This window comes from Hippopotamus amphibius, chromosome 2, assembly GCF_030028045.1.
Source record: "Hippopotamus amphibius kiboko isolate mHipAmp2 chromosome 2, mHipAmp2.hap2, whole genome shotgun sequence".
Taxonomy (NCBI): Eukaryota; Metazoa; Chordata; class Mammalia; order Artiodactyla; family Hippopotamidae; genus Hippopotamus; species Hippopotamus amphibius.
The window spans coordinates 172,884,940-172,912,322 of NC_080187.1; the positions used below are offsets into that span (position 1 = coordinate 172,884,940).

Genomic DNA, 27,383 nt, shown 5'->3' on the forward strand with positions numbered 1-27,383 from the left:
AGAGTTAATCTTTGAGGATGCGGGTGGACCAAAGAGAGCCGGAACCCTCGGGTAGCTAAGCTGTCCGCTGAAAAACCTGTCCCCCTCTTCCTCCCACACTATCTTGTTGCTAGAGCAACTGTGGGCGTCACCAACCTGACGGCGGAAATAGGACAAAAAGAGTACACGTCTCCAGCTCAAGGGCAGACCCGTCACGCAGGCGCATTAGCTTCTCTGGCTGTAGTTCTCATCCCGTAGATATATTCTGCGCCTGCGTATTACTTGTTGCGCGCCCCGGCCAGCCTATACGCCTGCGCAAAGTAGCAAATCGGAGGGGGCGGAGCTGGGCTATTTGAGTTGCGCATGCGCCAACACTACATCCGGCGTGGTCCTCGGGTCCGTTAGGAGTTTGGGGTACGCCAGCCGGAATATCAAGTGTGTAGTCATGTCGGCGTCGGTGTTGTCGGTCATCTCGCGGTTCTTAGAAGAGTACTTGAGCTCCACTCCTCAGCGTCTGAAGTTGTTGGACGCGTACCTCCTGTATATACTTCTGACCGGGGCGCTGCAATTCGGTTATTGTCTCCTCGTGGGGACTTTTCCCTTCAACTCTTTCCTCTCGGGCTTCATCTCTTGTGTGGGGAGCTTCATCCTAGCGGGTAATGATTCTATAAGTGATCTCAGTAGTAATGTGTTACTTTGATGCGTGCCTTTATTCCCACAGTACTCGTCTCTTTGTATCAGACCACCGCCTCGTGAAGTTGTGAGAGGAGCCTGCATTGCCCTGTTTTTGTGAATGGGGAAATTGAGGCTCATTCAGGTTGTCGTAGGTAATACCAGAGAGCCGCTGAGAAGCTGGGATTACATCTGGAAACACCTTCTTGCTGCTGTTCAACCTGGTGATCCACTTCTCTTCATATTGGTCCAGGAAAACTCCAACTTTCACTTAGCTTTAACACAGCTTTGAAGTTGGTAAACTTTTAAAATGGAAAACTCAACTCCGAAGCTGTCATTTCACTATCCTGAACTCAGTTTTCATTCACAGAGTTTTATTTTAGCTTTATTTTTCTGATTCCCAGCAAAGTTGACACCTTGTAGACTGCAATATTTAATGAGAGCTGACTGTCCCCATAAATTTTTGCCAAAATCTGATCTTTCTTGGTCAACAGGCATTCAGTGAATACTGAGTCCAGGCTTGGCCCAGGGATTGTTAGCCAGTCCGGTTCATAGGTGGCTATGACATGAACTTTTCCAGTCACGGTATCGCCTGCTCCATGACTTGGAAAACATGCCAAAATTCATGGTGTTTTTTTTTTCCCCCAATGTGATCATCAGCAGTCACATTGTAAATTGTGTTCTGAATCTAATACAAGGTATGGTAAAAGCTTTGGTGATACACCTGGCATGTGTTTATCCTCAATGAGTTTACAGTGTAATTGGGGCATAGACAAAATACAGCGTTAGAATTGTCTGGAGACTTCATTTACAGTGGAGTCTTAATTACAGCGTAAAGTTAGAAACCTATAGAATGCCTTTTACACATTCAAATTGCTAGTTCAGGCTCATGCCAGAGATACTCTGTCTTCTTCTCTGTGTATCAAGTTAAGATAAGCCTAAGGACTTAAGGACTCCTGCACCAGCCTGGCCTGGAGTTGCAGAGTTAACCTGGATCATCTTTGAGTTTTGGCTTAGGTCACCAAGACCTGGTTCTTTGTAGCAGCATCCTGGTCTCCAGGAGTTTATATGTTACCATTATAAGATACACTACCCTCTTTGCTCTCTCCTTCCTACCCGAAAATACTGTTCGTTTGTGACTAAGAATTTTACTAGCCAGACAGGAGAAGGAATCTTTTTATTTATTTTTTTGGCTCCAGCATGTGGCATGTGGGATCTTAGTTCCCCTGTCAGGGATTGAACCTGAGCCCCCTGCATTGGAAGTGCAGTCTTAACTACTGGACTGCCAGGGAAGTCCCAGGGGAAGGAATCTTGAGAATGTCCGATTTTGTTTTCGAGGTCTGGAAAGAGTAGGAATAGGGCGGGGCCTAAAAAGTGATTTAAAAAGTCCCCCTTCTCTATGCTGAAGTCACCCTGGCTTCATAAGCTTCTAGGGTTAAGGATGACTTTTCAGGGCCTCATGGAAGAGTGTGGTTTGCAGAAAAGTGGGTGTGGACTACAGTTTTGGATTTTTGGTGTGATAAAAGTCAGAAGATTTTTTGAGCAGGTAATTTTTCCTTATGCCAGGTCTTTTTTGAGGCTGTTGTTGCTAAAATTGAATTGGCAGACCCCCTACTCTCCTCCCCAGTGAGAAATTGATGGCTTGTCATTGAAGAGAATGCCTCTTGAAAGAGCACTTTAATTATGGAGTCCTTTTGGTGGGGGGATTGTGATTTCCGTAGCTGTTGGATAACAGGTAATTGGGCCAGAGAAATGAAAGTTGCTTCAGGAAAAGAAGGGATTCCATATCATGCATAGTTGTCATGGAAGGGTATCATTTGCATTTCTTTTGACAGCCTTGACCTTGCTAAATCCACTGCTGCCATTTGTTAGCCCAGATTCTCAACTGGATACTGGTTTTAATGGGAAATTTAAGATGTAGAGTTTTCCTTTGTTCTGATTGTTGCGTTTGAAGGCTTGTACCTATTTATCCTGCTGGGGTTTCTAACTTCCGCAAGTTGTGTTTCCTGTTAGAAGAGAAGGGAGGAGACCAGTTTGGCTGAGAAAGGGAATTGTCGGCAATTACGTTGAAGAATTAGGTTGTGCTGAATGCTAGAACTTTGAGTGCCAGGCCAAGGAATTTTATCCTGTGGGTAATAGGAATGCATCTGAGGACTGAAAAAAAAAATTTTTTTTTTTAAATTTTAGATTTGAGTAAAGGCGAGACTTAAAATTGGTGTTAATGTGTAGGATGAATTGGATAAGTTCTTTAGTCTATTTCTCTTAATTTCTTTTTGGCAGTCTGTTCTCTTCCATTCCTTCTGCATATGTTATTTCACATATGCTGTTTGGAAATTGATTAGTACCTTTTAAACCAGTATAGGATGCTACCACATTTTTAAAAAAGCCTCATGTTTTTTGGGCTTGGTGAAAATGGTCTGTTTTCTTCTATTCCCTCATGACTGGGAGACTTAACCATGGTTTCAAGAAGGAACCAGAGGTAGAACATTGCCAATGAGAAATCTTTTTTTTTTTTGGATCAACAGTTTAGTAGGCTGTAAAAGGACTTCAGAGGTAGAATATTTTTCTTGTTCCACATAGATTTCAAACATCCTCAGCAGCTAACTGTTTATCTTGTGGTTAGGTATCTATCGCTGGAGGAGGACATTTGTTTTTCTTTTAGAGTAGCATTCCAGTGTTGGCAGCCCTTCTGGTTTCCTTTTTTACCTAACTGAAATCCCTCTTTTTGCTCATTTAAAGTGCTATTTAGGAGGGATGAGTGGAAAACCTTTAAGAAACTGTTCTTAAAATAAGTCTTTGATCTTGAAATCAGTTTGTAAGTCATTTCACAATTTTGGTCTATTCTGTTTTCTAATCTACGTGAAATACTTTCAGATTAAAAAAGGTAGTTTTTCAGTGACAAGACAAGAATAAGGACGCAGATGCAGAGAATGGACTGGAGAACTCGAGGTTTGGGGGGGGCGGGGGGTGAAGGGGAAGCTGAGATGAAGTGAGAGAGTAGCATAGACATATATATACTACCAACTGTAAAACAGAGAGCCAGTGGAAAGTTGCTGTATAACAAAGGGAGTTCAACTCGATGTTGGATTATGCCTTAGAGGACTGGGATGGGGACGGTGGGGAGGAGTCGAGGGAGGGAGGGAATATGGGGATATGTGTGTAAATACAGATGATTGACCTGGTGTACCTCAAAAACTGGTCCAAGAGTGTAAAGCAATTATATTCCAATTAAAAAAAAAAAAGGTAGTTTTGTTTCCCCTGGTTTACAGATCCAAAATCAGTTTGAGTCTGAACGGCAAGCAGGCCTGATTCAGAGTGTTTTCTATCTCATGGAAGCTCTTGGGCTGTGTGGACTGGGTCCAGCGTTTCTTTGGGAATTATCTATTAGCTTTCTGGGTCCATAACTGTTATCCAGGAGATTGGAAGTTTGCCAGTCTTATGCCTGACGGTCATATTTCTAAATCTCTTTCGTATCCATTGCTACCTCTTCATCCTCTGTCACTCAGGCTCTCAATATCTCTTATCTGGACTACTGTAATCTTCCTTATTGATCTCCCAGCCTCTCATCTCTCTCCCTCCAATCCATCTTCCACTTTGTTTGCAGGCCTGATTTGACTTGCAGACCTGATTGTGCTACTCCCCACATAACATTTATCTGTACCCAAAGAGAGATTAAAAAATTTTTTAATGGCATCGAGGTTCTTTGATGATCTGGTCCTGGCCACATCTACAGCTTCATCTCTTGTCTCTGCCTCCTCTGTACTTTATATTCCAGCATTATTGAGTTACTTGTTATTCCCTGAACATGCTGAGATATCTTAAGCCATTTTACCTTTGTTTCACTGCCCGGAAAATTCCTTCACTTCTTAGGTATCTAAGCTCAAGTGCTGTTTCCCTTTGAACCCTCCCCTGGCTCTTCAGGTTTAGGTCTTTCTCTTGTATTCCTATTTCACTACACTGTAGTAGTGTAGTGCTCTTTTCATCTCTGCATCCTCAGTGCTTAACACTGTATGTTAAATTATGAGCATGCCTATAAGTTAAGGAATATTGAGTAATTATGTGCCAGGTTCCCTGCCAGGGTACTGAGGATTTAACTGTGGAACATGCAGACGTGGTCTCTACTCCCACAGGGTTTATAATTTAGTGGGAGACACAAACAAGTAAACCTGGATGTAGTGCTGTGATGGAGAAGTAATGATGAGAATAGGAACACAAATAGGCCTCAACCCTGTCCAGTGGTCCTGTAATTGCTTTTCCAAAATACGGTTCATAATTTCTCTCTTCACTCTTGTCTATATTTTCTATATTATTTTTTTTGCTAGAAAAGAAATCCTTTCATCTTCCTACGAAGGAATCATAGCACCCCACCTATACTTGGACTCCCTACTCTTTGACTTACTTCCTGTAATGGTAGATGACATATCCCTTTCCTATCAGAGGCCAGCTTCTTCACTTGTGTAGAGGATCCAGTCTTCTCTTGCTTGCTCAGGGACTCAGCTTCTGTAATCATCCCTCCATTCTACATCATTAAGTTCTCTCTACTGGATCATTCCCATCATACACGCTCTCATATCTTCCAGTTAAAAAATTAATTTGACTCCAGATACCCCTTCAGCTACTATTCCATATCTTTCTGCTCCATCATCACAGAATTCCTTGAAAGAATAGTCTAGTTGCTGTTTCTGCTTTCTCACTTTCCATTCATTCCTTAACTCACTCTTGGTGGTGGTCTGTCCCCACCACTGCAGTGAAACTGCTCTTGCCATCTTGCCAGATCTAGCGGCCGTGTACCTCACCTTGCCCGAACGCTCAGCATCATTTTGCACTTAACATCGTTGGCTGCTTCCTTCTGAGTGAGTGAAGTACTTGCTTAAAGCTTTTACAACACTACACTCCCTGCTTGTTCCTTCTTATCTCATTGGTTTTTTCTTCCTACTGTTTGTGCTAGGTACTTCCTGGTCAGAGAGTGTGGCTCTAGACCCCTTCTCTTCTCTGTATTTCTTTCCCATAGGTGAATTTAAATAATGTCTGTATAACTACAGCTACCACATTTATATTTTCAATTTTGACCTATTCCCTGAATTCCAACTTAGTAAGTCCAGTTGCCTACTTCACTTGATGTCTAACACACAACTCCAAATTGAACCTTCCGGCCCAGCTGTCTGCCTCATCTCCAGTCAGTACATGGTGTCAACATTGGTTAAGTTGTTGAAGCCAAAAATGTAGAAGGTTTATTTATTTATTTAGGCCGCTTGGCCTGTGGGATCCTAGTTCCCCACCAGGGATTGAACCCAGGCCCTTGGCAGTGAAAGCTCAGAGTCCTAACCTCTGGACTGCCATGGAAACCCCTAGAAGGTTTTCCTGATTCCTTGATTTCTCTCCCGCATCCATTACATCAGCAAGCCCTGTCTTTTCCAAAATATAGCCTGCATCTCTTGGCTTCTGTCCATTTTTACTACCATTACCCAAGCTCTTTGGCTCTCCTACATGACTCTTCTGTTTCTGGAACTCTGCAAACCATTCTCCACATTGCAGTTCTACCATCCTTAAAAATTGTGAATCAGATTGTTTTACTCATCTGCTCAAAACTTTGAAATATTGTTCCATCGCACTTAGCACTGCATTCATGCTCTTTCCTGAAGCTTACAAAGCCCCACCGATTTGGCCCTTGTCTCCCTCTTGTCCTTGATCGCTGCAGTCTGGTCAGTGTGACCTGTTATACCTAGAACATGTCAGGATTGTTCTTGCTGCCTGAAATGCTCTGCCCCTACATCTTTGCATGGTTGGCTCCTATCTTTCATATTTTGGTCTTAAATAGCACCTTATTAGAGAGACCTTTTATGACCACCACATAAGAAACAGCTTCCCAGTCCCTGTTGTATTGCCTTGCTTTCTTCATAGCACATACCACTACCTCATATTTCCTAATTTATTTGTTTTCTCATTTACTGTGTTTCTCTTCATTGGAGTGTAAGTTCCTTGGGAGCCAGACTCTTGTCTATCTTGTTCTGAGCCATAGTCCCAGCACCTGGGACAGTGCATGGCACGTAGTAGATGCTCAGTAAATATTTTACTGACTAAATGAACATTTAAGGAGATAAGTTAGAACTGCTAAAATGGAGCAAACTGCCTCAGGTAGTATGTTTCCATTTTTGGAAGTCCTCAGGGAGGGACTGAAGGATCTTTTGTGGCGGAGCTTCTTGAATAGATGTCCTTTGCCCTTTCTGTACTCCTGCATCTGAGGGATACGCTGCCTCTGTCAGTAACACAGGCTCTGGACAGTTTGTAATTCTCCACCTGGGGATGACTTATCATATTCTGGATATTGCGAGTGTACTTTGGAACAATTCCCAGCTGATTCCTGCAGCCTCCCCTGGCATGCCCATCCCCACCATCTCTCGGGCATTTTGTGCATTAACTGGGGTTGTTGGTCTTTATGACCTTCAGCGTCCTTTGCATCTCTGTGCAATTCTGACTCTTAACGTTGTCGTTGAAGTAACTTGGGTTACTACCATCATGATTATAACACATCAGTTCATTTCCTCGTCTACTTTCATGGGGAGCTTCTCTTTCCTTTTGTCCCCTCATATTTCTCAAAGCCCTACTCTACTCCCATCTTCCACCCCAATAGCTGCTGTTAATTGCATTTGGTATCTCTTTCTCCAGATTTTTTCCTAGATTCCAACTAAAATAAATGGAAATAAGTATTTGTGTGTGGCATTCATCCATGTCGTGAAGTTATTTTTCAAGGCTACGTGGTATTCTGTTGTATGCATGTGGCATAATTTACCCATTTTACTTTTTTTTTTTTTTGCCTCATGGCTTGTGGAATCTTAGTTCCCTGACCAGGGATCGAACCTGGGCCCCATCAGTGAAAGTGCCGTGTCCTAACCACTGGACCACCGGGGAATTCTCCCCATTTTACTGTTGATAGACATTAGATTGCTTCCAGTTGGGGGCCACCATGGGTATCATTCCTGTACATGCCTTTTGATGAACTTATGTGTCATTTCTGTTGGGTCAGAGGGTATGTGTGTGTGCATTAGTCATACTTGTTTTATACTTCTTGATAATCATTTTTGTCTTTTTCTTCTCATACAGTTTGTCTCAGGATACAGATCAACCCACAGAACAAAGCGGATTTCCAGGGCATCTCCCCGGAGCGAGCCTTTGCTGATTTTCTCTTTGCCAGCACCATCCTGCACCTTGTTGTCATGAACTTCGTTGGCTGAATCATTCCCATCCACTTAGTTGAGGAGTAGGAGACTAGAAGAATGTAAGTGTTGATCTTAGCACTTGTCACATAGTGTGGATTTTAGGAATAGAAATTGGATGGGGCTGGTTTTGCTCCTGGTTGGCAGAGTTCCCATATTGCCGATAAAACACCTGCAGAATTTTCCATATCAGTCTGCGAAGTATGCGTTAGGGTTGTCATGATTCATCAGTGCTGCTGCTCTTGGTCACTGCCTTCTCTTTTCACTGTTCCACAAATCATTAAGATAACAGAAGATGAGAGTTTGCTTGTAGCTTATACATTAATTTCTGCACCAGTAACTCCATGAAAATAACTCCTGAGATCTTGGGAAAGGCATAAATTATAGGTTTTGCTTTTAGATTTGCTCTATAATTTTTTTTTCTGATTTTGATCTCAGATGACTTCAAACCCTGGGTCATTGTCACCATAGTACCTAGGATAGTGCTTACACCTGATAGCCATCCAGCATATGCTGAATGAATGACGATAGCTGCTTGCTTATATATGTGCTAAATTAAAAATTAATGGAAAAATTGGATTAGCTTGTGAGAACACTTTAAAATATATATATATATATATATGATGAGATGCCATTTGGTTCATTTGACAGCTTTCCTTTTTTAGCAATAGAGCTCTTTTTTTCTAGGTAAACTCATATAGAATCTCAGTATATAAAACAGCAATGGAGCCAGAGTTTTTAAAATTTATTTATTTATTTATTGGCTGCGTTGAGTCTTTGTTGCTGCATGGGGGCTTTCTCTAGTTGTGGCGAGTGGGGACTACTCTTTGCGGTGGCTTCTCTTGTTGTGGAGCACGAGGTCTAGGTGTAAGGGCTTCAGTAGTTGTGGCATGGGGGCTCAATAGTTGTGGCTCAAAGGCTCTAGAGTGCAGGATCAGTCGTTGTGGTGCATGGGCTTAATTGCTCCATGGCATGTGGAATCTTCCTGGACCAGGGATCGAACCTGTGTCCCCTGCATTGGCAGGCGTATTCTTAACCACTGTGCTACAAGGCAAGTCCCGCCAGAGTTGTTTTGATTGACAGAGGTTGAAAAGCCTTCTTTGTTTGTGCTCTGCTTCATGTGTGGTATGCTCTTCACTCCATCCTTCCCTCCTAAGCAGAATCCTAAAGATCTGAGAAGTACGTGCCTATTTATTTATTTATTGGCTGTGCTGCGCAGTATTGTAGTTCCCTGACCAAGGATGGAATTCGTGCCCCCTGCCTTGGAAGTGCAGATATTGACTGGACCCCAGGGAAACTCCTTGTCTATATTAAACACTTATTTTATATATGAGAAAGCAGAGGTCCAGAACAATCCACTGGCTTTCCCTGGCCGCATAACTAAGTGGTAGCAGAGTAGTGCCTTAGTCCAGTGGTTTTCTTGGCCTTGTGCTCTTCCAGTATCCCGTGTCGCTTACTAATGAGTGAATGCATTCTAGTCTTTGTCTTCCCACTACAAAATTAAATGTTGCTATTACTGGGGTAGAGAAAAGAGAACCTTAGGAAATGTTTTCCTCTTTGGGGGAAGAATATACAAGGACCATCCTCTTTCAATCACTACTTGGAAAGCTGTCATTTTTGACTAATCAGAAATCTAAACCAAGAGTCAGAGCAACTGTGGACAAAGTGAATGCAATAATGTGACAAGAACTGTACTTTAGTTTCTAGCATGAATCCATCAGTTACTTAATGTATGACATAAATCCTTTCTATTGTTAATATCTCAAAAACAGTACTGTTAGTTCAGGTAAGGTTTCATTTTTGGCCATGGTTAAATTGACAGAGGTGGTTTGTATCAGTGAAAGCGGTTGTAAACCACTTCTTTCTACTGTCCTAATACAGTTAAAGTTTTTGGAGACCTGATCAGGACTTGAGCTGTTCCCCCCGTGCCACTCAATGCCTTGCTACTTGGGAACACAAAGAAAAGTAAAACGTGGCTCCTGTCTTCAAGAAGTGAACAGTCTGAAAGGGGAGAAGGCATGTAGACACAGCAGTTAGAGCCACACTAAAGACCTGAATGAAGCGCTTTGGGGGTCGAGAGAAGAGCGCCGCCTTGCCATCTGGGAGCAGAGGCCACAGACAGGGTGCCTGACCAATGACAGCTTCTTGAGTACAGCTGGAGAACTCACCCACCAGCATTGACCTGCAAACATCCTGAGTAACCCTTGGGCTCTGATAGTAACCTTGCTGGAAAGGTTATAAGTCTTCTGATTGCCTTACTCTGAATTTCTAAAGCTGCTTTTTCTAGATGAGTCATGGTGTATGTTTTAACAAGGGGACAGAGCAGACAGTTCAAGGATGTTCTCTAGGATCAGGGAGATACCAAGTCAAGTAAAATAATTCCTAGGGCTGTCGTGATTGGAGAGGACTCTGCAGCAGAGAGCCTAGTATTTCAAAATTATGACAAAAACAGAGACAAAAAAGCAGGCTCAGCAGAAACTGCGTACTGCAGACCGTGTTAACGACCTAGGGCCACCCGTTCTACTGGGAATTATGGGCCCAGGGTACAGCGCAGTCTTCCAATCCCAGATTGCAGTGTTAAATCATTTTATAGAGAGTATATTCATAGAGAAATTCTTCTGTGGGGTACTCCCCAGGGGGTTTTTCACAGAGATCCTTTATTTCACATATACTATACTGCCCTGCTCTCAATTTTCAGATATACACATATTTGCCCTTTTTCTGTGCTTCTAATTCAGTTCTATGTGCAGTGTGTTAAAACACTTTTAAAATGGTTTTCAAGTGAGTTTTCAATATTTATATCAACTCAGAGGTAGAATAAAACCAATTGAATAGTCTCCATGTTTGACAAGTATGTTGAGAGTTGGGTGTAAAAAGAATAAACATCTATAATGTACTGCTCCTGTGTGAGTTTGGGGGTGATATTTAAAACCAGCAGCTACTCTGAAAAAGCAGATGGAAAGAAAATGGCATTGAATTAAAGAAATTTATTCCAGAAGAAGTAAGGAAGTTAACAGATAGTGAGTGCTCACGTGGGTCAGGCATTGTCTTTATTTTATTTTTAAAACAACCTTATGAGGATAGGCTTGCTAATTCCACTTACACATGAGGAACTGAGGTGCAAGGAACCTTGCTAGAAATATTTTAAGTGTAATAATCCAGTCCGATGTCAAATTTTTTTTGGTATCTACTTTTGCTTAAAGTTGCTCATTATAAAGTATTTGGCAATTGCAGAGTTAAAAACATGTTTAAAAAGTTACCGCAGGGAGACTTCCTAGGTGGCGCAGTGGGTAAGAATCTGCCTGCCAATGCAGGGGACACAGGTTCAATCCCTGCCCCGGGAAGATCCCACATGCCACGGAGCAACTAAGCCGATGCGCCACAACTATTGAGCCTGTGCTCTAGAGTCCCTGAGCCACAGCTATTGAGCCCATGTGCCGCAACTACTGAAGCCCATGCACCTAGAGCCTGTGCACCACAATGAAGAGTAGCCCCCACTCGCCGCAACTAGAGAAAGCCCATGTGCAGCAACAAAGACCCAACACAGCCAATAAAATAAATACATAAAAAAAAAAAAGTTACCACAGGGACTTCCCTCTTGGTCCAGTGGTTAGGACTTTGCCTTTCAATGCAGTGGGGGGTACTGGTTTGATGGGAAGCTAGGATTCCACATGCCTCCCGGCCAAAGAACCAAAACATAAAACAGAAACAATATTATAACAAATTCAATAAAGACTTTAAAAATGGTCCACATAAAAAAAATAGTTATCACAGTTATTTTATCACTGTCCTTTATTACTTACCTTCTTTGCTTGTTTGATAATTTTAAAAGTACAGAAAAGTACAGGAGGTAACAAACACTCCCATGTATCCACCACCTGGAATGAACAGATTGTGAACAAATTAAACATTGTAGATTGAGCCAGAGTTCCTTTGAATCCCTCCAGTCCCCCTCCTTTTCCAAACTTCAGACTTTTGTGGCCTCCTGAAAACATGTCCAGAGACAGCCGAGTGAGAAACCTGTGGTAAAAGTTAGCTGTTCAGTTGGCAGCACTGGTGTAGGTGGCTATTCCAGTGGTCAAGAATAGACTCATAATATTTTTTAGATTATCATAAAAATGAAAATGCGAAAGTGAAAAATGCTCCTTGTGAGCTTCCGAGTTGGGAGAATCCATGCACACCTAAAGCGATGATTGGTGTTTGGCACTTTGGTGGCAGTGAATCTATTTTGAATGAATGCATTATATAGAAGTTCAGTAGATTTGGCTATTTAAAGATTTACATACTATCTGTAAATATTTCCTGTTTTGGTTTTTCCATGTCTCCTTGTGAAATTCTTACCAGAAAATGTCAGCCTATCTCAGGTGTACTGAAGGGAAATGAAGAAAAGAGGGATTTAGCTACATTGGGTCACAGCTTGGGGAGGAAAGTTCCTGATGACTCTGCCCTGGATCTGAGGGAAGAGTGAACAGGGCTTTGACAAAGGGACAGACCCGAACTTGGAAGTATGCTCAGCCTGGGGGAGGTTGTTTGCCACCAGCTTGTGCTGAAACCTTGTTAGTGTTGTTTTGTTTTTATGGTGGAGGCTGTTCTCCCTCAGGTCTTTAAAAATTCAGTATTTAATCCTGGTTGGAGTGAGGGCGCTACAGGGCTGGGCAGAACGTAACTCTGACAAACAGTACTATTTACAAACAAGCAATTGCTGTTGGCTTTTTCAATTCATCAGTAAAGCACTGTAGTAACATGGAAAATTACCTCTGAAAGGGGATCTGAATGTTATTTCTTAGGCTCTACTGCCACCTAGTGGCGTGTATATTTCATTGCTGAGAGAAAGTACTACAAAGCCTAAGAGAAGCTGAGTTTGGGGGAAGAAAGCACAGATACCTTTGTGATAAAACCTAGTTTCTTTCTAGTCATAGGAGGGCAGCAGAGGTCGAAGTGGGCCCAGGTGTTGGGTGAGGGTTGCTTTACATTCTGCCCAGAAGTGGGCAGTGTCGAGTCAGGCACAAAGGGGCATGCAACCTTAAAGTGGCCCCAGGATTCTGTCACATAGGGAAGACCAAGTACATGCAGACCCACAGGTTTGCCTTTTATTTCCCTTTCTTATCTTGTCAGTCCAGGAGCTCCCTTATTGGTTTATTCTAGACCTGTTTTTGTTCTCAGCATGATCTCCCACTGGCAGTCATCTTTAAGTGTTTGTGAGTGGGGGCGGGGGGTTAGTTTCTATATCATTTTCTCTGTGACATTGCACCTTGTATCGAATTAGGTTTAGCCACCAAATAAATTCTCAAAAAGGAAACTACTCTAAATTTGTAGAAAATATTTTGAGTTAGCATCATCTTTGTTCAACCCCCCCCCGTTTTTTCCCTGTTTGGGGGGTGCGATTAATTCTTATTCTTAAAACCTTGAATCTGCTTATTTTATTTACCAAAAAACCCTAATAATTGATAACTTTCTAATTGGTGATTGTGCTCTATTTTGTATTTGGTTCATTTAAAACTACCAGGAAAGAAAAAAGAAAAAGGGAAAAAGAGAATATCAGGTAGATTTGTGGGGGGTGTTTTGGTTTGTTTTTTGTTTTAAATTTGGCCAAGCTTTGCGTCTTGTGGGATCCTAGTTCCCTGACCAGGGATGGAACCGGGGCCCTGGCAGTGAAAGTGGCGAGTCCTAACCACTGGACCACCAGGGAAGTTCCATAGATTTGTGTTTATGAAGTTCATTCCCTGCTTTATTTTCTCTAACCTTGAAGCTGAGATGATTCTGAGTGCAAGTCATCCTGCCCCCAGGTTTCATAGGAGCCTCTTCCTGGGGCTCTCACGGTCCACTGTACATGCCCCTAACACTACACTTACTACATGGGTATGTGACCATTCATTTTCGTCTCTCCCACTGGACCGTTAATTCCCAGAGGGTGGGGACCTCAGAGCTTAGCACAGGGCTAAAGGTCACAATGCATGTTTGCTGAGTGAGCGTATGAATGAGTAAGTCATTTTCAACTGCAAGGAAATGCTGTATAAAGTAGCTGTTTCACCAGTTACTTGGATGCTAAGACATGAGGAAAGTGCTATGGAAAAAGGAACCTAAGGAAACAGTTCACGTGTGGGACGGTGGAGTGGGGCACGGACATGAGGCTGGAAGTCGGAAGACCTGTGTTGCAGACGTTGCTGGGTTGTTAACTAGTTGGATGGAGAAATAAGCTTGTCGCTGAGCCCTAATTTCCCTGTCTGCACATGGAGGGGATTGGCCTAGATGATCGTCAGAGTCTCTTGCAGCTACGAAAGCCTCTGATTAATGGTAGTCACGGTAGTCCCATGGTGTTTGAGGAGGATTGCACTGCTGTGTGGGTCCTCAGTTGAGCTTTGCTTTTTTTATCCTTCTTGCTTTTTTCCCTCAATTGTTGCTTTTTATCCATATTACCAGGTTTTCATCATCCATCAAAAGTGTGATTGTAATGAAATGCACAGTGTTTGTATAAGGCCTTTTACAAAATTAGACAATATTTGTCAAATGTTTTACAGTTATCACAGCAGGCTTGCGGGACTCACACTCCACATACACTTTTACACACATCAACCCACGTCATCCTCACCGCCTGCACTGTGATGGATATAGACAAATAGTAGTATTCCCGTCCTCTACATGAGGTAATTAAAGCTTGGTGAAATTTAAGTTGACTTGTTCAGGGCCTGGAATTAATAAGTGACTCAGTGGGAACTCGATAACAGACATTTTAACGTTTATATTCCTTCTTCTCTATTATGTTCAAAGCCTTTTGGGTGATGAGTATATACATCTTGTTAGAAGGCTTCCATCCCCTCCAAAAATAATAAGTAAATAAATAAAATTAAATCCAAAAAAAAAAAAACCCAAAAAACCTCAACTAAGAGACTTAGCCTCTCAAAAGAAAAAAAAAAAAAAAAAAAAGAAGGCTTCCATCAACAGTGTTACACTTGTTCCTTTTTTTTAAATGGAAAAACTTAGGTGAGGTTGATAAGGAAGGATGAAGACAGGCTATCTGAAATGTTTCTGTAAAGTAGGTCATCTTTACTATGATCTGGAGGAAATGGAGAAGAATGCAGATCAGGAGACCTGACTTTATCCAGAGGGGGTGACCCTGGGCCAGTGCTGTCCAGTAGAGCTTTGCATTGTGTAAGTCTAAGTCTGCACTGCCTGGTACGATAGCTACTAGCCACATGTTACTGAGCATTTGACATGTGGCTTAGTGACTGAGGCACTGAATTTTTCATTTTGTTTAATTCTGACTCAGTTTAAATAGTCACCTGTGGCTAGTGGCTATGGTGTTGGACAGCACAGCTCTGGACAAGTCTGTCAGCCTCTCAGGTGACAGTTTCCTCTTCTTTAAGATGAGAGGATTAGACGAGCTGATCTCTAAAGCTCCTTTCATTTTTAGATCTGTGCCTTCTGAAATTGTAGTGATTCTCACTGAGCTCTGAACCTAGAGTTTCTGCAGAATGGTCTTTGACTCGCACTTTCTCTAATTTCAGTTTTAATGGGGTGACCAGGATCGAGGATGAGATGAATTTGAAGGAAAATCAGTATTTGAGCATATCTGCTCAGCGCTGGTGTCTGAATAGAGATGGTGCTGGGGAAGCAGACAGATTCCAAATAGAAATGACCCTGTCTGGCATCATCTTTTGTGTCTCTACAGAGCGTAATTATTTTTAACAGTTCTTTGTGTTGTGCCTTGCTTTCTCTTAAGATGATGAGAGCAGGCTGATCGAATGGTGCTGTCTTTCCTGCTTGGGTGAATAGACTGAAGAAGCTTACTCTTCTCAGTAGGTGTCTTCTACTTTGCATGTCTTGGGGAGGAAATTTTATTAGTCAGTTTCCTGAAACCTTTATCCCCTGGTTAACAGTTGAAATCATTCTTCTGAGCTGGTGAATAGTCCAATTTTGTTGAGCTAATATTTCAAAGATTCCTAGAACCTCTGCTTTTAGAATACTGTCTGGTAAATATATTGTTGCCTTAAAAGAAGGGAGCGGATCTATCTAAGTAGGAATTTTCTGAAAACCATTGTCAAGGAGATTTACTCTCATAAGTCATTTTTTTGCCTTTTAGATGGACCAATCCCAGTGTCTTAGATTTAGATGTTTTAATGTCATAGGATCTCAAAACTTGACTTTTGTACTAAATGAGAATTTCTCTTATAAGTCTCAATGTGTCAAGGCTCCTCACTAAGGTGGCCCTCTGCTCTGTTCCTCTCTCACCTTGGCTGTTAGAACCGATGTGTTGTATTAGTTCATAGTCTGATATCAGAGAGTTTGCTTTAAGAAATTTGATGGAGTGAATAGGTGAGTTTTAATAGGTCTGTTTGTTCTTATTTGGCACTGTGATCTCTTTTGCTCCCTGTTTTTGTTCTTTGTTTTACATATTGCCCATAATTGCGCTGATGTATGAATGTTCTAGAATTATGTAGCATTTCTCTAACTTTCATTGTTAGTGGAATAAAAGCAATCTGGCTATAAGTCTAAGATCTTTCCTTTAAGCTCTGATTGTTAGACTCTCCAGGTCACCTGAACCAATACACAACGTAAGGTGGTGCCCTTTCACCTTTGGGGCGGCCCAGCTCTTCTGAAAGGTAGTGTTTCCCAGCCTTTCTCGTCTTCACACAAAGCAGATGACAGTATTTTTTATAGCACACTGCAGGAAAATGGGCTGCCTTTGGCTGGGGACATTGGGGCCCCTAGGGCCGAGTGGCCACACCGAGTTGGAGCACGCCAGGTGGACAGCCCTCCCAGAGGGGTGAGAAGGGAAGCCTGTGTTTGCAGGGCAGGGCTGGGCTCCACCTCATAACGTACAGACCAGTCCCATCTGACTCTGGCGGCTGTGTGGCCACTGCTTTTGGAGTTACGCTCCAACTCCTTCTTGCCAAAAATAATCTTACTGTTAAATGAAAACAGAATTATTTCTTCTGTTTTTGTCCTTCGTTAAATCTGAGATTGGGAATCTTTCTTTACGTTCTTTCGTATTCTTCCTTCTTCCTCCCCCCCCCCCCCCCCACAACTGGAAGTTAGTGCTTTGTAAGCTTTCTAAATCCAAAACGCTCTTTAGGCTGAGTTGCAGCCGTCTCACCACAAAGAGGGTTCGTGGATCAGAGAGGTCAGAGTGACTTACGTAAAGTCGTGCGGCTGGTTAATTGCGGAGGTGGTGTTAGAACCCCTGGCTACAGGTCCGAGTCAGTTATGCCTTGGTGTGCTTGGAATTCAGATTTGAGCGTTAGTTTTTATGGATACCCCTATAAAATGTTCAGTGAAAGATATTTGCTTTATTCTGGTTGTTCTAGCCTGGCTTAAATACGGTCCAGAATTTGGGAACCCCATAACTGCCTTTGTCTTTGTGGGTTTAGAATTTAGATGGAAGGATTTGAGGCTCTGTCTATAGTATCTCAAGACATTTTTAGAAACCTTGAATATCTCTTCTTACCTTTCTGCTTCTTTCTTTCAGGTTCACTTTTTGATTTCCCCTGGATAAGAGCTCTTGAGATGGCAGTTTGTTGGACACACGGATTTTCTTCAGATTTATACTTACTACCGACTCTGATTTGGGATGCAGTTGGAGAGCCCAGAGAAGTTCCCTAGCTTCCGTGTCAGAACAACTTTGTAATGAGCATTTATTAGCACAGCTCTGCCTTCCATGAAGTGTAACCTTTTTGCCTTCCGAATTAAAAAGCTCCATGCTACTCCTTCCTCTGTCTCTGGCTCTGTTTTTTGTTTTGGTATTAAAATCCTTTTTTTCCTTCAATCCTCTGTGCAGAGCTCTTTAGGAGTTGATAACTTGCAACTGTGAATCTACCTCCATGTTTTCATTAAGTGTATTTGAAGTTCATGTCAAAAGGCAGCGCTGACAACCCTGGGAAACGACAGCCCTTTGTCTTTTCCCGGGAGCTGGTAATCCCTTACTAATCCTTCAATTGTTGCAGGTGGTTCCGCTCTTATAACACAATGCATTCTTGGAACGGCATCATTAAGCACTTTGTGAGAAATTGAACTAAGTGTGTGCTTCCCCAGTTATATCTGTTTCAACATGATTTAGTAGTGAAAAGTGAAATATGTATCTCTTAGTGTAAGAAGAATGTAAAAAGTGGGGTTTGTGTATATGCTTGTTTATAGGAGACACTACTCTCCAAACCACCTTCACAAATATTCTCTCATTTTGTTCTTAACCATTATCTCAGGGGTTCCAATCCTCATTAGATAGATGAAGAAATTGAAGCTCCAATTTGTAACTTCCTTAAGATCAGAGTTCATGACACGCTTGGGTGGAACAATAGGTCTGCTGGCTGAAGTCTAGACATATTTATACGTACCCTGGTAGCAGCCCTATTTCCATCTTGGGTGCTATATACAGGAAATAAGCTATGTTGAGGATTCCACTATTTAAAATTAGCTGACTGCTGAGATGATGAGTTGTGCTCTAGAGGTTTCCTAACTTGGCTGCATGTTAGAATTGCTTAGGGAACTTAAAAATGAAGTCTCAATGCCTGGGGCACACCCCAGACCAGTTAAAAAGCAAATCTTCAGGGGTGGCATCTGCACTTTGTACAGCTACACAGGAGGTTTTTTGTTTTTATTTTTAATAAATTTATTTATTTATTTATTGGCTGCATTGTGTCTTTGTTGCTGCACATGGGCTTTTGCTAGTTGTGGAGAGCGGGGGCTACTCTTTGTTGCAGTTCATGGGCTTCTCAGTGTGGTGGCTTCTCTTGTTGCGGAGCACGGGCTCTAGGCATGCGGGCTTCAGTAGTTGTGGTGCATGGGCTTCAGTAGTTGTGGTGCATGGGCTTAGTTGTGGTGCACGGGCTTAGTTGCTCTGCGGCATGTGGGATCTTCCTGGACCAGGGATGGGACCCGTGTCCCTTGCATTGGCAGGCGGATCCTTAACCACTGCACCACCAGAGAAGCCCTACGCAGGAGATTCTAACGTGCAGCCAAATTGGAGAAGCGCTGCTTTGGATTCTTGGTCCGCAAAATTTAGCCTGTTGACCAGCAGTATTGACATCACCTAGGAGGTTATTTGAAAAGGGGACTCTCAAGCCTACCCCAGAGCCTCCTGAAGCAGAATCTTTGTTTGAACGTGGTCTGCGGGTGATTCATGTACATATTAAAGTTTGAGAAGCACCCATCCAGAGCAGTGGTTCTCAAGTTTTGGTGTATCTCACAATTATCTGGGAAATTGGTAATGAGCTTGGGCCTCTGTTTATTAGCTCTCCGTATAACTCTGATACACACTAAAGTTTGAGAATAGCTCTAGATTAGGAGTTGGCAAGCTTTTTCTTAAATGAATGGCCTGGCAGCATTCCAGTAAAACTTTATTCACAAAAACAGGCTGTTGGTCCTTGGGCCATGGTTTGCCATTCTGAAGGATATTAATTCACTAAAATTATGACTAATTTAATATGCCTTAAAACTTTTATGTACACATACGTACCTTTATCAGGAGGCTTCTGATTATTTTTAGTATAGGTTAATAGGTATTTTGAATAAGAAAAGCATCTGAACTTCAAGATAAATGGGTTGAAAACTGGGAATGAGTAATAATTTTATCAAGAAAGACATAATTTTCAGAGCCTCTAATATACAAATTTTAATGTCTGTCAATGATCTTGAGATACATGGGGCTCCCACTTAATTAGCTATTATCTCAGAGGTGATTTACACAAGCCATTGACCATCAGTGGGAAACATTCATCTTCCGTGTGTCCTTTCACCATTTGCAATAAGGCGAAAGCCTATAGACAGCTTTTGGAGTCTTGAGTTTAAATTTAGTTAAAAGCCCATTACAACTCATTTTTAGTCTTCCGTTCAATTGTGCAGTGGTTCTCAACTCTATATGCAGAAGAATTACCTGCGAAACTATTCAAGTTTAAAAAAGGCAGTACTAGACACCCCCTCCGCCCCCTGCCATTGAGTTTCTGATTTTTTTTTTTGGCAGTGCTGCACATCATGTGGAATCTTAGTTCCCCCAACCAGGGGTCAGATCCATGCCCCCTGCATTGAAAGTGCAGAATCTTAACCACTGGACTGTTAGGGAAGTCCCAGAGTTTCTGATTCTTAGTGTTTTGGTGTTTTTTTTAGCTGAAGTCACTAAAGACATGGTAGAGGAGAGGCACTGAATCAGGATAGGTAATCTTTTCATTCAATGCCTCTTCCAGTCTGGATCTTTCTTAATACCCACCGGCTGTGCTCTGATGGTGCCTTTCCGCGGGCCCAGCGTAGCATGCTGCAAGAGTGGATTTTGCATACTGCGGCACAGAGTGAGCTGCATCCTAGCATTTGCTGCTGCCTCTAGCTCAACACCTTTACGGGGTGCATTTGTTTTTATTTTCTGTGCTCTTTTGTGGGGCCGGAAGCCGTTTGTTTGCCACAACCACTGTACATAGTCTGTTCCCTGCCATTCTTTGCAGTGGCGGGAAGCCCAGCCTTCTGCACCTCCTGCCCACACATTTCCTGCCCCCTATCACATGGAAACCATCTCTTGTGTTTTCTTCTCTTAGCAGCCAATACCTTTGGCCTCTTTGATCACATCCTTTCATCTTGGGCTTCAAAACACTTTTGTTATGATGGTTGAACATACTTACAGAGGTCAGAGGGGCCTGCTCTCTGGTTTTGGAAGCTCAGCAAACTAGCACTGGTGGTGAGCAGGGGCTGGGAGCTCGCGTACAAACTCTGTGGCTGTGTCCTCCCATCTTGGCTTGTGGCACGGGGCTTTTACGTTTGAGTGCTGTATAGCTTTCTAACTATATTTCATTTAAAAAACGTTAACAAATATGAAAAATGGCTTTTTCCTGAATGAGGAAACAACACTTCACAGAACAAGGGGATGAGAGAAAAAGAGGAGGACTTCTGAGGAACGAAAAAAATATTTTATTTGCTTAGGTTGAGTTAATCAGTGGGTTCAAGTTTATGCAAAGCTTCTGTCAATGGGATGAAAAAGAGGTGTGTTTTTAAGACCCTAGATAGGTGGCCTGGTGCTGCTGAAAACACTTTGCTTGCCCTGAAGGTATTGAGTCAAGGCCCTGTTCTGCCACTTACTGTCTGTTGACCTTCTGTGGACCTTTTGTCTCTAAAATTTAGCCAATAATTAGGCGCCCAGGCACCGTGCACCGTGCTACATAGTGCCTGGGATTACCAAAGGTAAGACACAACCTTGCTGTCCAGGCAGCTGAGCGCCTGCCACGTGTGCGGCATGGTATTAAGTGTCCTCCTGTTGTTTATGTCTCCCTGTAATCCCGTGAAGAGGGAGGTGGTGGTCTCCTTTTCCAGATGAGGAAATGGAAACTCAGATGGCAATGTTGGGGTTTGAATCTTATTTCTGTCTGATTCCAAAGCATTTGGATTAGGCTTTGAGTGAGATAAATAATAAGCAGGGGGATAATAATACTTCACACTGTTGTTCCAACAGAATGTAAGTGAAAGTACCTTGTTAATGCAGCTGCTCTACAAATGTGCCCTCAGAGCAGTCATCAGAAATGCGGAGAACTGTCCACACGTACTGCTTTTCTCCCTCAGCTGCATGTCCAGTTTTACTGGCCTTCAGTGAAAGGACTGCGACGGCCAACCTCAGGTCTTCCTCTTTCTCTGGAGAGAGACATCCTGAAGGAATCTCTAGACAGCCCTAGAGACGTGCCTAGGGTCTGCTATTCAGACCTGCTCTGCCTTTTTACATCCCAGGAATGAACAGCTTTATTTTTTAACTTTTTGTTATTGAAAATTTCACACACACATGCACACACATCCAGACACACACACCCAGACAGACACACATGCGCGCACATACACACGTCAAGAGAGAAACTCGCCGATACCCAACATTCTGCTTCAACAATCATTGATGTTTTACCCCACCTACCATCTACTTTCAAGGTATTAATAAGAGACACCTGGTGGGAAGCTCCTTCTTTCTATTTCTCCATCACTTAATTAAAAAATATTTGCCTGCTTGCTGTGCCAGGTACTGGACATGCAGAGGTGATCAGAACAGACAAGGCACCTCCCTTTCTTACCTAGCCTTACATTCTAGTTGGGAAGAGAGCCAAGTTAGCACATAAATAGTAAGTAGAGTGAAGCTGTAAAGTAGAGTGAAGGACATAAGCTGTCCGAAGTGATCATGTAGGGGGATGGGGAGGGAGCTGCTTAGACACGGTGGTCAGGAGAGGCCTCTAAGAGATACTTAGGCTGGAATCTGACAGCCGAGTAAGAGTCAGCCATGGACCAGGCAGGCTGGAGTGGATCTAGATATTACTTTACTAACTCTTGTTGCTATGTGATTGAGTAGTGGAGTTTGTTTGTGCAGAAAGTTTTGCCTCAGGAGATGACTAACAACATTTACTGAGGGAGTGTCTTCTAAGTGTACCGGGCTCTGTTTTGCTGTTATACTCTAATCCTAAAGGGTGATCAAGGAGAGGCAGAGTCATGGAAGAGGGAAGGGACATGCAGGCAGAGTATAAGACATCCATCTTGCAGCTGGGGGGTGGGGTGGGGGGGAGTGGGGGTGTGGTCCTGAGACTGGTCCTTTCCTTTTTTTTTTTTTAATTTATGTATGTATGTATTTATTGGCTGTGTTGCATCTTCATTGCTGCGCATGGGCTTTTTCTAGTTGCGAGCACGGGCTCTAGACATGCAGGCTTCTGTAGTTGCAGCACACGGGCTCAGGAGTTGTGGCTCGTGGGCTCTAGAGCGCAGGCTCAATAGTTGTGGCTCCCGGGCTTCGTTGCTCCGTGGCATGTGGGATCTTCCCAGACCAGGGATCAAAACTGTGTCCCCTGCATTGGCAGGTCGTTGCATTGGCAGGCAGTTCTTAACCATTGCGCCACTGGGGAAGTCCCAGACTGGTCCTTTCCTGCTCCTTCTTCTGTGATGGCTGCATCTGGAACCACCTGGGACTTGGGTGTCCACAGGGCTTGGTGGAAAGCCTGGGGACCGAGTCTAGTGCTGACATGGGCCTCGTTCACCATGCTGGCAAGTGAGCCACTTCACTTCCTTCCCCATCCATGAAGGGGGAGATCATACTTGGCCTCCTGCTTAGCTTTCCTGTGAAGGTCAAAGCCAGACCATGTTTGTTTGGTGTTGCACAGATGCACGCTATCCTTCATAAAGATTCCAGATAAGGATGTCGTCCCACCCACGTCCCTTGGTAAATCACTGGAATAACTTGGGTCAGCCAGGAGAAGCCAGGACTCCCTAGAGTCTGCTAAAAATAGTGTCTGGCCGTCTCCACTGGAAAGAAGTCCTGTTTCATGTTAACCCAGTTTTCTCTCATCAAGGCTGGAAGCATGAAATGGAGACCAGTTGCTGACCACTCTCTGAACCACAGTCCTTCCTCTTCTTAAACTCTCTGAAGTCCTGCCGGCCTTGTCTCGCATTTATATGCTCTTCCCCTAATGGTTTCTTTTTTTTCTCCTTGGCTGAATTTTGTGTGGGTGGTTCAGGGAAAGGGTAGACAAGCACCCTTTCTGCTTCTTGGTGGGATTTTTAAAGAATTTGAAAATGAGAGGCCTCTCTCCCCTGGATCCTATTGCCTCTAGAATGGGAGTGTGCCCACATTTCCAAAGCAAACAGGGAGAATGGGCTGCCCTCTTCCCAAAGGTGGTGAAACCCCCCTGGAATGATGGAGGGTGTTTGGGTCTGGGACGATGGCTGCCCAGAGAAACTGCCCACCCAAGGGTGGTCTGCCTTCATTCCTTCAGACCTTACATCCAGCCAGGGCTCAACGGGGCCCTTTTAAGGTAGAGAGGGTGAGAGGAAAGATAAGAAGCGTGCGTGTTTAGGGATGTTGCAATGAGAGGAGTCTGGGCAGCCTGGAGTGCTCTGGGGCCAGGAGTGTTGGCTTTTGTCATAAAATCAGCGACAGCCTTGCCAGTGCCTCCTAGTTCTGTAATGTCCCCTCCATCAAGCTCTCCTGGAAGCTGGAAGCTGTGGAGGGGGCAAGAAAATGCACAGAATGATGTAACCAGAAGCTCCTGGGCCCTTAGTGAGGGGAGAAGTGGCCATCTGCTGTGGTCAGCAGTGACATGCTGGTGGGGCCAGGAAGCCTAGGCTCACCTGGGCACTGGCCTAGCAAAGCAGCAGCTCCACTTTTATCTCAGTGTGGTGGTCCAGCCTGACCCAGCTCAAACTCACAGGATCTCCTTGCTTCTTTCTAGGCATTCCCTCATATTTGCATTTCAGTTTACTAAGCTGAAACTGTGTGTATGTTAATAGGAACAGTACTTTCTTAAGATATAATTTACATATGCTAAAATGCACACATTTTACTTGTACAGTCAGACTCATTTTGACATGTGTATACACCCATGTAAATCACCCAAATGAAGATGCAGAACACTTCCACCACCTGGAAGCTTCCCTGGGGCCCCTTTCTAGTCAGTCCTTCTACCCCAGAGGCATCCCCTCTTCTCATTTCTGTCACTGTTCTTGAGCTTCATTTGTGTGGAGTCGTATGTTTTGTACAGAGGCTGAATCCCCAGGGCCTGACCTGTGTGTGTCTGGCATTTGGCGGGTATGCAGTGTGAGAGGAGCCTTGGTTCTTAAACTACCCCATGAGAGAGCACTGACCCCATCAGGAAACAGGCTGTGGGTGGTTCGTGAGCTGCCCAGGGCAGGAGGTAGTGATGGATGCTGGCAGCCAGCCCAGGCTCCTTGATTCTGTATCCAAAGTGCTCTCCAGGCTGGCGGGGGTGGGGGGTGGGGGGGGCTCCTGGGGGGACCTCCCCCAGCCCCCTCCCTGGGGACTCGCCTCTAGTGCTCTGGATGAGGAAGTCTGGTGATCCTAGGCAGGTGGTGCCCCCTGCTGTCTGCCTGGCCAGACCCTAAACCCTTTCTCCTCCAAGGGATGTGACAAGATCATGCCCGCTGGAGCCCACTGCCGTGATGGTCAAAGGACAGGGGGCTCCGCTCCTGGAATGAAGTCTCCTGTCCTTTTATTTTCCTCTGAAAAGAGGTTTTCCTAAGCACGGGGGGCTCTCCTTCCCTAGAATAAGCGGATTAAGGGAGAAGAGGCCTCTTTGGTGGAGCGCTGCTGCCCCCAGGTGGGTGGCTGGAGACACTACCACAGAGCAGGACGTCCAAGCCCCGCGCTCTTTGGGTTTTGGGTTCTGGTTCTCCTTCTGCGGCTCCCCATCGCCTGGCCTCCTGAATCCTGGTCCTCTTGGCCTCGCAGAGGCAGATGACCAGCAAGGCCATCACCCTGCACTTCAACCCTGACCTGGCGCAGGGGCCTTCCCCGGAGAACCAGCCCCAGCTGTGTGTAGGGGGGCAGTTCCGGGGGAGGGCAGGCTGGACATAAGCCTGGAGGGCCTGTCCTGTATTAAGCAAGGGCTTGATCGGGTGAGATCAAGGTTTGATCTTAGGGCTTGGTTATGATGGGGGGGGAGGGGGTAGAGGCGGGGCGGGGATGTTATCGCAGTGGCGTGTGCAGCACCTCCCGGGCCTGCTGTGGGCGTGGGTACTGTCGCCAGAGCCGCGACAGCCCCTCCCAGCTCGCCGCCTTCCTGTCGCACCTGCGGTCGTGGTGGTGTAACGGCCCAGCCCTCGCGGCCCCGGCACGTGGCCTGGGGTGATGCTATCTCAAACTCAGTATTTTTAACTCTTCTTTTCCAGAGGATGTGGCTTCTGTGGGAGAGCTTCAAAGGGTGCCCCATCTGCCCCTCGCGGCAGCCATGACGTCATGGAAATGGGAGGGGCCGCCCCAAAACACCTGCAAGGAAGTGGGAAATTTTTTCCACTTCCTGTCCTACTTCAGGCTACTGACTCAATGTCTGACCTGCTTATTAATTTCAAAATATAGCTCTCACTGTGATACTCAGAGGAAACCTTACTCATGTGTGTGTCTGGGTGAAACTATGCCTGCATCCCAGGTGGCCTTGCACAGAGAGCAGGGCACTGGCCAGCCGCAGCCTCCTGGGTCCTTAGTGTTCCTGTTAACAGAGTGATGGCACTGGGTCTGCACAGGCTTGTTCCCCCTCCCCAGACCCACCCATCAGTCAGAAGTTCTTTTTCCCACACGTTGCTCCTGGAGGTAGATTGGAGAAGGATTTTTAAGATGGGAGCCGTGGAGAAAGTGAGGTGAATGATAATGTGGGCTTCAGCCCTGGATCTTGGTATGGTCCCTCAGTGACTGCAGGGCTGACTTCTGGAAGCCCTGTGTGCTTTCCCGGAGTAAACATCCTCCAAGCTCTATTGGATGAGTGCCTGCTGGGGCTGCAGTGGCCAAGAGGCCATCACTCAGGGTTTGCTTTTGCTGATAGTTCTTGACAGGTTACCCTTAGCTCTTGGCTAAATTGTGAAATAGTGGCTCACCCGGCCACCTTGTCTATTAATCCCCACTTTCCTTTCTCTTATCCCCACCCCCCAGCTTAGCTCCTTCCCCAGTGCCTGATGGTACTAATCATTTATTTATTCACTTGCTGCTTAAGTGTATATTAAGCTTGGTTGTGTGCCAGGCACTGTGCTACGTGTCGCAGACACACGGATGAACAAGATACACTTCCCATCCCAGGGAGCACATAGCTGAATGGATTTTTTTAATGAGATGTTATGTGATAACTAAGGTGATATCTGTTAAAGGCTTTACATGTGACAGCAGGGGAGTTGGATTTTATGGGCAAACCAAGAGAATAAACAGTCCTTCGAGACTCAGATGGCTGCCTCTCCAAGGGTGGGTCATGGCAGAGGGATCACTCTGTTGGAGCTGAAGACCCCACCCAAGTGTTCCTGAAGCACATACTAGCTTAGCCTGCTCTTCTCTTGACTGGACTGTGATTCCAGTTGTACTCAGAGGGCAGGTCTCTGAGTGAAGTGTCAGAGAACCTTCTAGAATCTTAGGCCTGGGGTCATGAGAAGTCATTTGGTCTATCCTTCTGCCTCAAGGGTTGGCCTGTGCTTACAGCCTTTTGGAGCAGTAGGGTGTCTGTCCAGAGAAATCTGTTCTACAACTGGCCTTGGTGACACACTCCCCCCTGGGATGGCATGGCCTTCCCTCCTGAGGCTGGCCCCCACTCACAGGGACTGGGGTTTTTCACGGCTGGGTCTTCTCAAGGACTTGATGACCTTGTCTCTAGGTTTCCTCAGCAGCCTCTTCCCTCCACGCTGAACACTGCCGGGTCCCTTACTGCACCGATGGATCTGCTACAGTGTCCCTCGGCCCAGCACGGACGCCCCTAGTGGGCATAGGCACCCTTCCCCAGGCCTCCCCACAAGGCCACTTTAATCCCCTCCGACACCCGCAGTGGGGCCTGGGCCAGACGTGAGAACAGAGTGGACACAGGTGAGTGAACTCTACACCACCCCCTCAGCACACCCCCTTGCTAACTGGCTTTAGGCTTAACAGCCTCAGACCTGAGAGAAGGTTCTTGCTGGGATGGAGGAAACCCCTGGTTTGAGATGGAAATTTCCCAGGAAACTCCCCAGGAAACTCCCCAAATGGCCTCTTATGTGCCTGAGGCCTTGTCACTCTCAACTTGGGCTGGGCCTGGAAGGCGCAGGCCTTCCCCCTCCGTG

At 44.7% G+C, this 27,383-nt stretch overlaps 1 protein-coding gene across 1 annotated transcript; it reads left to right on the top strand.

The window, feature by feature from the left end:
* The first annotated feature begins 323 nt into the window (after positions 1 to 323).
* DAD1 (defender against cell death 1) lies at positions 324 to 17,572 on the top strand. The gene is made up of 3 exons (XM_057719811.1): positions 324 to 635; positions 7,753 to 7,927; positions 17,332 to 17,572. Exons 1-2 carry the CDS (start codon positions 425 to 427, stop codon positions 7,881 to 7,883), a joined length of 342 nt encoding a protein of 113 aa, XP_057575794.1. The 5' UTR covers positions 324 to 424; the 3' UTR covers positions 7,884 to 7,927; positions 17,332 to 17,572.
* Positions 17,573 to 27,383: the final 9,811 nt, after the last annotated feature.

Bases quoted from the DNA above. Each gene is read 5' to 3' on its own strand.
- DAD1 (XM_057719811.1), top strand. From the start codon at position 425: ATGTCGGCGTCGGTGTTGTCGGTCATCTCGCGGTTCTTAGAAGAGTAC. The intron at 636-7,752 runs GTAATGATTCTA...CTTCTCATACAG, and splicing joins GGGGAGCTTCATCCTAGCGG to TTTGTCTCAGGATACAGATC.